The sequence below is a fragment of the Myotis brandtii genome, unplaced genomic scaffold, assembly GCF_000412655.1.
Source record: "Myotis brandtii unplaced genomic scaffold, ASM41265v1 scaffold1040, whole genome shotgun sequence".
In the NCBI taxonomy this organism is placed as follows: Eukaryota; Metazoa; Chordata; class Mammalia; order Chiroptera; family Vespertilionidae; genus Myotis; species Myotis brandtii.
Genome location: NW_005353498.1, coordinates 316,296 through 326,839, shown reverse-complemented (window position 1 = coordinate 326,839; position 10,544 = coordinate 316,296). Strand labels below are relative to the sequence as shown.

General features: G+C 47.4%; 1 protein-coding gene across 4 annotated transcripts in view; it reads left to right on the top strand.

The window, feature by feature from the left end:
* EPS15L1 (epidermal growth factor receptor pathway substrate 15-like 1) overlaps positions 1-10,544 on the top strand; it is a 108,581-nt gene that overhangs the window by 43,286 nt on the left and 54,751 nt on the right. For all 4 annotated transcript variants that reach the window (XM_014538198.1, XM_014538189.1, XM_014538194.1 and 1 more), the window contains exons 9-10: positions 3,768-4,001; positions 8,831-8,988. In XM_014538198.1, coding sequence (XP_014393684.1) covers positions 3,768-4,001; positions 8,831-8,988 — 392 coding nt within the window. The remainder of the gene's footprint in view (positions 1-3,767; positions 4,002-8,830; positions 8,989-10,544) is intronic.

Below are 10,544 nucleotides of genomic sequence, written 5' to 3'. Positions count from 1 at the left end.
TTTTTTAAAAATATTTTTATTGATTTTAGAGAAAGGAAGGGAGAGGGAGAGAGAAACATCAATGATGAGAGAGAATCATTCATTGGCTGCCTCCTGTAAGCCTCCTCCTGGGGATTGAGCTCACAACCTGGGCATGTGCCCTGACCTGGAATTGAACCCTGACCTCCTGGTTCATGGGTTGACACTCAACCACTGAGCTATACCAACCAGGCTATATTACTATATTATATCATCTACTATATAATCTAAGGATATTATTCATATTTTTGCCAATTTTCTGCAAAATGTCCTTTGTAGTTAAAGAGACTCCAGCCTGGTATGTTCTGTTCTGTAACCCTGTTTCTTTTGTGTCCTCTAATCTGGGGCAGCTCTGTCTTCATGTCCCATGGCACACATGGGCATTTGAAGAGTGCCCCTCAGTATGGGGTTGTCTCTTGTTCTCTCTGATGATCCAGGCCGTGCACCTTTATGGGATATGTGTTCTCCTGGGGTATCCATAGGACATGTGATGTCTTATGGCAAGTCATCTCTAGAACGTGTGATGTCTTATTACATGTCATTGCGACAGTGTCAATTCTTGATTGAGGTCAGGGTGGAGGCTGCTGTAGTTATTCTTTTTCTTCGTGTTCAGTGTCTTGTGAGAGACACATGGAGACTGAACACCCTGATACCCCTCTGATTCTCACCTGCTCGTCCTCCCATCCTCCCAGGAGTGTTGACTCCATCAGTTAGGATTCTGGTGGTTGCAGGTGGGGATCTTGTAATTCCATCATTCCTTGTGCATTTTCTAGCTAGCCTTCTACCGTCAGGAATTTGTTTCTATCAGAGTGGACTATGGATGCGTCCTCTGCTTCACGGTTTGTAATCCTTTACTGGCCTGACTTATTTTGCCCAGTGGGAGCTCTTCCCAGTTGACTCCTTTGTCCTTTGGTCACATCCCATCATTCTCTGACCAGTTGTTTCCTCATGGCACAGTAAGACCCGCCTGGCTCCCCCAGTCAGTCCTTTTTCCAGGGCGTCCCAGTCCTTGTAGTGGTGAATGTTGTTGGAAACCAGAATCTGGGCACTGGGGTGCTCAGTACCCCTGGGGTGCTCCTGTTCCACGTTGGCTTCTGTCTGGGCCTAAACCCAGGCACTCTCACCCTCTTCTTTTAGTGACAGAAGTGGAACTGTGTGCAGATAGGGCTCTTCTGTCCTATGCGCTACCTTCCCATATAGCTGCCCTCCCTGCACAGCCCTGCAGCGACCTATCCGCTTCTTCAGCTTCCCGGTGGGCTGGGCTGACCTCTCCTTGAGCCTGCCCTCTTCATCCTGTGCCCCTGTCAGTCTGTCCCTCCTCTTCTCTCTCCCTTCCACCTCATCCCCATGTTGGACCTTCCTCCCATTCATAGGATTTATTCACTTACCTCATTCCATTACATCTCAAACAAAGAATAAAGTAGTCCCTTGTAGTTAAGGATAAGGCTTTAATAAACAGCAATTAAGTTCAAAGGTTCCCCCCCCCGCCCCCCCCAAAGAACAAAATTGAAAAAAAAATACCACAATTGTGAATTATCTGGGAATACCCAACCATATCCCTCTGTTCTAGGAATTTTAAATATCTTTAAAATGTGATTTTCACAACATATACATGAATAGAAGCGTCTTCCTATCTTTACTATATTATGTGTATAAAGCCTTTGAGCTTTTAAGCTTCTAGGTTAAATCTAAACCATTTTACAAGGGAATTACAGATTTCTCTTACCATCCCCCTTCATAATCCCTTACGCCAGGAGTGGGGAACGTCCAGCCTGAGGGCCATATAAGGCCCATGAAATGATTTGGTCTGGCCCTGCCAAGGCATTAGGGGTGAGTTAATTAAATGTTTGACAAAATATAGCAGGCTAATTTTTTTGTATTATGAATTTAGCTTTTATTCAAAATTAAATAAGCAAAAGCAAGTTTTTCAGAAACTCACAAATTATTTACATAAAAGAAAGTTAATAGGGATAGTCCTAAAGCAGGCTAATTTTTAAGTTGATAATTTTGTATGGCTCACAAATGATGTTATAGTTATCCAAATGGCCCTTGGCAGAAAAAAGTTTCCCCACCCCTGCCTTACACCTAACAAGTATTCAGTTGTGTTTTCTCCACTCATGTCAACTCTGTTCTGCCTTTTTACTTTGAGCATTTTCCATGTTTCTCCATCCTATTGTTTTCACTGGTTGTCCATTATTATTATTTTTTTTTGTATAGTAAAATATAACATAAAATTTACCATCTTAATAATTTTTAAGTGTCCAATTCAGTGGCATTAAGTACATTCACATTGTTGTGCCATCCCCACTTCCATCCATCTCCAGAACTCTCTACATCTTGCAAAACTGAAACCCTGCCCTTATTAAACATGAAACTCCCCAGTCTCCTCCCCTTGCTCCCTCATTATTTATTTTTTCATATTTCTTTTGACTGCATTTGACTTAAAGTGTTCATATCATTGAAGCGTCCTTGGTGTGGTCCTCAGGAATGGGGTGATTGGCCCGGAGTGAACCAGGAATGGGCCTCTTTCTTCTCACAGCTTCATGAGCCCCAAGTTTCTCTCTCTCTCTCTCTCTCTCTCTCTCTCTCTCTCTCTCTCTTTACTATGTTTTTTATTGATTTCAGAGAGAGAAGGGAGAGGGATAGAGATATAGAAACATCAATGATGAGAAAGAATTATCGATTGGCTGCCTTCTGCACACCCCTTACTGGGGATCAAGCCCGCAACCCGGGCATGTGCTGTGACTGGGAATCGAGCCGTGACCTCCTGGTTCATGGGTCGATGCGCAACCGCTGAGCCACACCAGCTGGGCCCTTTTTGTTTTGTTTTTGTCATTTATCATGTTAGCCAAGATTTATGTTCCTTTATAAATGGGTCTTAGAATTGTGTCATTTTGTGTGTGTTTTTTATTCACCAGCTGGGTGTAACATTTTGTTGCGTTTTATAGTGACCTACCTGTGTTAAGGATCTGTTCTCTATGCAAATAGCAACTTAAAGAATATTTTGAAGTGAGGAGCATTGTAAATGTGGTTTGATCTTGTTACATTTTGAAATAATCTTTTAATCTTTGTTTTAGACAAAGTTTCCATTTCCTACCTGCCTGAAACAGGAGAGCCGCCTGTCCTGGGCACAGCACCCTTTCCTGTAGTTTTCTGAGTCTCTGGAATATCTTGAAGTAAACACAGCTCTTGTGGTGTGTCTTTAGACTTTCAAATTCCAGTACTTTGTGAGTTGTCAGCCCTGGCCCTCCTGTGTAGTGAAGGGACGTGTGGAGTTTGGCATGATCGACTTCCTTTTGTATTCATTCAGTATCACAATTACACAAATGCCTTGGAAAATTTTACATTGGAAGTATAGCTTATTAGAAGAGGTTTATTTTTATTCTGTTCAGCTTAGAAGTGACCTCAAAAAGAACAATCTTTGGCCCTAGCCGGTTTGGCTCAGTGGATAGAGCGTCAGCCTGTGGATTGAGGGGTCCCGGGTTCAATTCCTGTCAAGGGTACATGCCCGGGTTGCGGGCTCGGTCCCCCATAGGGGCCATGCAGGAGGCAGCCAATTGATGATTCTCTCTCATCATTGATGTTTCTATCTCTCTCTCCTCCCTCTCTGAAATCAATAAAATACACACACACACACACACACACACACACAAAGAATGATCTTTGTCTTGTCACTGCAGCCCCTGATAGAGCTGCCTTCTGTCTGCCCTTGTCCTTACACCTGAACGTGATTCTCTTTGCATTTACAGGCCATGCACTTGGTGTACCGAGCCCTTGAGAAGGAGCCCGTGCCCTCCGTCCTGCCCCCGTCCCTCATCCCACCCACCAAGAGAAAGAAGACAGTGTTCCCAGGGGCCGTGCCTGTCCTGCCCGCTAGCCCCCCGCCTAAAGACAGCCTCCGCTCCACGCCTTCCCATGGCAGCGTCAGCAGCCTAAACAGCACAGGAAGCTTGTCTCCCAAGCACAATATCAAACAAACACAGGTATGGTGCCCTCTGTGTACATGGCCACTTCTCAGCACAGCCATTTTCATGTGTAAAGGCCCAGCAAGATGTTTCTTGGGCTCCCAAATGGCAATGATTATGCTTAAATTAAAAATATTTGTGACAGGTATTTTAGTCCATTTGGGCTGCTGTAACAGAATACCATAGACTAGGTAGTTATAAACAACATACATTTATATCTCATTGTTTTTGAGGTTGGAAGCTTCCAAGGCATGGACAGATTGGGCAAATAATGAGGGCTTTCTAGTTTACAGGCAGCCATTTTCTCACTGTGTCCTCACATGGTGGAAGGGGCTAGAGAACTCTCTTGGGTCCCTTTTATAAGTGCACTAATCCCATTCATGAGGGTTTCACCCTCATGACCTAATTACCTTTCAAAGGCCCCATGTTCTAACCCCACCATACTGGGGTATAGGATTTTAACATATGAATTTAGGGGGGCACAAACATTCAGACTATAGCAACAGGGACTGAGAATTAATTTTCTCATTCACTTGCATATAAATATTACCTTTCCTCAGACACACCCAGTAACCTCCCAGCAGGCCCTCTCCTCTGCCACTCCTGCTTCAGGCAGTCCCTCTGCTGGGAGGGGTATCCCCAGATCGCACTGGGGCACCTTGCTTAGTGAGCCTCCTACTCATGGAACACCTCATCAGGGAGCCTAGCACGACCACACCATTACCCAGCAATCCCCAGGTCCTGCTCACCCAGCCATTTTCCTCCCTCTGCTTTACATTTGTCTAAATTTTTTAAATTGATTTTTAGAGAGAGGAAAGGGGGAGGAGGGAGAGACAGTGATTTATTATTCCATTTATTTATTTATGCTTGGTTGATTCTTGTATGTGCCCTGACGGGATCGAACCTGAAACTTTGACATATCAGGACGATGTTCTAACCAACTGAGATACCTGGCCAGGGCTACCCCACATTCTTTTAGAGTCTCATACCTGGGAATGTAGTGAGTTATGTACGGTTTTTTTACACACACACCATGTAGCTTCATGAGAGCAGACTCAGGTCTTGGTTATAATCTCACTGTTTAGAACAATCTCTGGTACTTTGATGCTCAGTGAGTGTATGTTGAATGATGAGGTGAGTGAGAGCATCCATCTCATGTTAGAAAGACACATGGGGGCTCAGACTCTGCACGCACAGTAGCATCATGTATATAAATGTTTTTTGTTCTGGCAAATGCAGCATCTTTATAAAAGAATACCTTTGAGATTGTCTAAAATATGTGAGAACTCGAACTGAGTTACATCTGGAATCATGCTTCGCTTTCTGCCTCATTTGTGGTTTCAAAGGCAAAGCAATGAATGTAACCAACAGGCCAGCCAGCACCACAGTGCAACTTCATAATATGATAAAAATGGGAAGTGCATAATCAGACAGTGATTTCTCTTGCTCATAACATATTTATAAAGTTAAACCTCTGACTCAGGAGGCTCGTTTTCAAGGAGCTCATAGAACACAGCTTTGCACCCTAGAGCAAAAAAAAAGAGATGAGAGAGGGCCAGTGGCTCGGTGACAAGGCTAATGCAGCTCCTGTAAGTGCCCTGGCCAGGTGGAGGGTATGGCCCACAGCTGTGAACCTCTGGTTGGTCAGATTTCCATGGCTGGCTGCTAAGAAGCCCAGTGTCTAGACCAGTGATGGCGAACCTATGAGACACGTGTCAGAGGTGACATGCAAACTCATTTTTTTGGTTGATTTTTCTTTGTTAAATGGCATTTAAATATATAAAATAAATATCAAAAATATAAATCTTTGTTTTACTATGGTTGCAAATATCAAAAAATTTCTGTATGTGACACGGAACCAGAGTTAAGTTAGGGGTTTTCAAAATGCTGACATGCCGAGCTCAAAAGATTCGCCATCGCTGGTCTAGACAGCCCAGCCAGATATCTTTAGTAGCTCTCCAGCCATGCCCAGCGTGTTTTGGAGGTCCTGGATGGTGCCACAGTGACTGTGGGATAGGCCCCTTCCCTAATGGGAAGGCAAATGATAGGTAAATCAATAAACTAAGGAAGGTCTGACAGCCATGAGAAACCAGGACTGGGCCTGGCCCAGAAGTGTCTGGGTGAATAGGAGTGCATGCTTCTGCAGATGGGGCCAGCTGGACAGTCACTGATCGGATGATGTCTGAGCTAAAATCTGCATGACAAGAAGCCATCAGAGGACTAGTCTGCCAGGGCTCCAGGGCTCTGAGGTGGGAGCACTTGGTATGTTCTAGAAACAGGGAGCAGGCCAGGGCAGGGTGAGCAAGGGGATAATAGGGTTGGGACAAAGAGAGGGGGTGAGGCTGGTCACTTAGACCTGCACAAGCTGTTGTTTTCTAAGACAACCCAGCATCTCCTTTAGTCTGCTAAATTCTTGCTAAGAGTTCTTTTTTGTTGTTGTTAATCTTCACCGAGGATATTTTTTCCATTTATTTTTAGAAAAAGTGGAAGGTGGGGGTAGGGGGAGGAGAGGGAGGGGAGAGAGAGAGAGAGAGAAAGAGAGAGAGAGAGAGAGAGAGAGGTGAGAGGGATACATTGATTGGTTACCGAGAGAGAGAGAGAGAGAGAGAGAGAGATATGTGAGAGGGATACATTGATTGGTTACTTCCCGCACATGCCCCACTGGTTCAGGGATCAAACTTGCAACCCAGGTACGTGCCCTTGACTGGTAATTGAACCCGAGACCCTTTGGTGTGTGGGCCGACACTCTAACTACTGAGCAACACCAGCCAGGGCTTGCCAAGAGTTCTTAAACTGGACTGATTTTACCAGTGGCCATTAGGTTCAAAAGTGGGAGAGTGTGTCCCCTTCAGGAATAGGGCCAACTGGAGGAATCAGATACAAGAATGAGCATTTCGGGGGACCCACAGTCACCATGCTCCCTCTCCCCCACTTCTCTCATCTGCAGGTTAGTGATGCCCTGTCTGAGACTTCCCCAAGGGCCACCTGTTCCTGTTCATGGCCAGATGTGGGGTGAGGCTCCTTCCAGCCACCAGGGTCTATTCCCATTCACTGGGGGCCTGCGGCTACAGAGCCAGCTTAAACCCAGCTCTAGGGGAAGTCTGCCCTGTATGGATTTGTTGCTAAGCAGGCATCGGGATTTTGCTGTTGACATGCCCCGATACCCCAGAAATCAGGCAGCAAGGTTATTCTGTTTGTGCAGCAAACGTCAGGACTTTTGTTGTCCCAGACAGAAACCGTTCTCCCCTCAGCTCAGCCTGTCTGGCCCGCTGTGACTTTTTCCTTGGGTTTCTTGGCATCTGAGGTTTAGTTTGCTCCAGTCACTTAAGACAGCAAGCCTCTTCTTCACTAGAGCTCCTGTATGCACATCTCTTCTGACTGTGTCCCACAGCAGATGGGAAGCAGCCTGCAAGTCACATCAGGTAGCAAATAAAACGCAGGTCTGTCTTGCTGCTGGAATCCTCTCTGTCGGAGCCCTTGCTTCTTAGATTGGGCCCATAGGTCCTGAAGTGTCTCCGACCAGTCCCTGGCTGCACCAAGTCATTACCCGAAGCCCCGACTGAAACAGTCTGGGCAACGTGGCGCCCGGCTTCCCAGCCTCGCTCTGTGGGCTCCTGGTGCTCGCACCGGGTGCTGCTGGATCGGGGCACTGAAGGGGGCTGTTAGGAAAGGCAGATGAGGAGACACTTCTCTAGAGAAAGGGGCTGCCATGCTGTGGCACTTGGTGCCATGAGAGTGCTGAAGGTCAGAGGTGACACATCCAGAATTAGCAATCGAAGAGGCCTATTCCCAAGCATCCAAGGGGCCTTGAAACCCCTGAATTAGGAGTTGCATGGGCCCTAGTGCACCCTTGGTGGCATTTGTCCTTTTTATTTATTTATTTATTTTATTAATTTCAGAGAGGAAGGAAGAGGGAGAAAGAGAGAGAGAGAAACATCAATGATGAGAGAGAATCACTGATCAGCTGCCTCCTGCACGCCCCATACTGGGGATCGAGCCCGCAACCTGGCACATGCCCTTGACTGGAATCAAACCTGTGACCCTTCAGTCTGCAGGCCGATGCTCTATTCACTGAACCAAGCCGGCTAGGGCGCATTTGTCCTTCTTGAGTAAACTTGAACAGGCTGTGTGAGAGGCCAGGCTCCACAGATGCCAAAGTCGCACTGCATTGGTCTGCCAGAATGCTCTCCCTCGAGAGGCCTGGGCATGCTCATCAGAGGCCCCCCATCAGGGCTGTGCACATGCCGACACCTCATAGGAGCACTCCTGTGTCACATAGAGTCAGGGCAGGGACAGAGGATGGAGTACAGAATCCTGGCACTGTGGGCATCGAAACATGCCTGGCAGTTGCAGGGAAGGGTTTGCAGACAGAAGATGGCAGGCAAGAAGGCTGGCGTGAGAGCTGGGCCAGTTCTTAGGAGACAGGCCTTCCATCTTCTTAGGCACCTACCCTGTCACCTCCTGTAGGTGGTCAGAAGGGTCTTGCCCAACACATTTGAAGCCTCTCCTGGAACATCACTGGCATGTCCTTGGCAGTGGGGGTGGAAGAGCTGTTGGTGGACAGACCTGCTGGGTCTTTACCTCCCTCTCAGCGCAAGGGGAGAGTGGTGTTGTGATGGGGTGCAGAGAGGTACAGGCTGCCACTGGGTGAGATTGACCGAGTTGGCAACAAACTCTCTTAGTCTCAGTTTCCCCTTTTACAGAACAGGGAGCCTGTCTGCCCTCTTGGCTCATTGGGTCCTGAGGAAGGTTTTCTGCTAAAATACACGTGAAAACACTTTAATAATGTATATTTGTAGGTGTTGAAAAGCTTGAGGATTAACCATTGTACAAAAACCACCTTTCAGCCAACAGTGAACTGGGTGGTGCCAGTGGCAGACAAGATGCGCTTTGATGAGATCTTCCTGAAGACCGACCTGGACCTGGATGGCTATGTGAGCGGCCAGGAGGTGAAGGAGATCTTCATGCACTCTGGCCTCAACCAGAACCTTCTAGCACACATATGGTAAGGACAGATAGACGGATATCAGCTCCTTAATATTTGGGCCTCGCTCTGGAAGATAATAATGGCTGTGGGTGGCTCAAAGGGGCCCCGTGGAAATGAGGCTGTGCATAGGAAGGGCCGGAGGGATAAGTAGGACAGGAGGGTGTGGCAGTCAGGGATGGTCAGGGTGCCTCCTCAGCCCTGCAATGGCTTCTGTGTCTGTCCCTTACTTTATTCTCACCAGGCTGATGGGGGCTGAGCAAGGTATAGGTATAAACCTGTACCCTATATTTCGTGCCTGTCTGTTCACTTTCCTCCAGCAGGTGGGTCTCCTGTCCTGCCCCCCTAGAGAGCTCTGGGGTGACCTGTTTGAATGGCTAAGACCAGTTCCTGCTAGTGATTATGCTGATTCTAGTGGGAGGTCAGCCTTCATCACAGTCTTTTGGGATGGAAGCACTTGGCTACCTGTCGGGGAATATGCAATAAGAACCCCCAAGGCTCCAGCAGGGCCGACCTGGGCAGTGGAGGTTGTAGCTGTCTGCCTTAGAGACGGTGCCCATTGCAGGACAGTGACTGGGCATACTGTTGGTGAGACTGGTTTGCACCTCAGGGCTGGGTTGAAGAGCAGGGCTCACTCCCACTTCCCTTTGGGGCCAGCCAGAGCAATGTTCACATCACTGGGGTGGCTCTTTTTGTAACTGGCCAGTGTTGAAAGTCACTTCTTAGCTTTGTCCTCAGAGCTCAGGACCTTTGGGAGCTTCACTTGGGGTTATAAGGAGAGAATTTTCATGTAATTCTGGAGAAGTGAGTCCTCCAAGTAGAGCAGTAATTCCATGTTGTAAAGGGAGGCCTCTGCCCAGGAACTGGGCCATGCCATCCTCAGGAACACATGACACCCAAAGTTAGTCACAAACCAGCTGAGGGAGGCCCAGCTGCAGCCCCTTCAGATCCAGTGTCCCTTTGTAGAAACCAATAAACACATCTCCTTTATCACTTGAAATGGACGTACACAGAAGTCAAAGGCCCCGAGCATTACTTAAAGGGACAATGCAAGGGAAGAAACTTATACCATATACCCCAACCTGTAAGTGGTGTAACAACATGTAAATGACACAATTAAAGCATAAATCCTTTGCGATTAAAGAAGGAATGCAGAGGATTGCACATAGGGAGTGAAGGGAAAGGGCATACTGTGTGAGTTCTAGAATCATCGCTAGGAAAGTGAGACAACAGTCTAGGTTAGTCTGCAGGTGACGGTGGAAGGGGATGTAACTGAAAGGAGAGAACAGGGCAAGACGGGTTGCAGAGGGAAAACAGGGACTAGGCCTTTCCCCTCACAGCACCTAGTGCCGGGTCAGTCAGCACAGTGTCAGGACCAGCATGGACCTGACAGCACCCACACGTGGCCTTGGAGCCCGCGATCCTTGAGAGATGGGAGGTGCCGGAGAGAAGCACAGCCTAAGCTGCTGTGGGCTCGGTGTGCAGCAGGCTGGCCCTCTCAGGCAGACCGAGAAGTAGTTGCAGAGTGAAATTGTGCCCTCAAACTGTGATGGAACAAAGACTTTAAAATGAGCCTT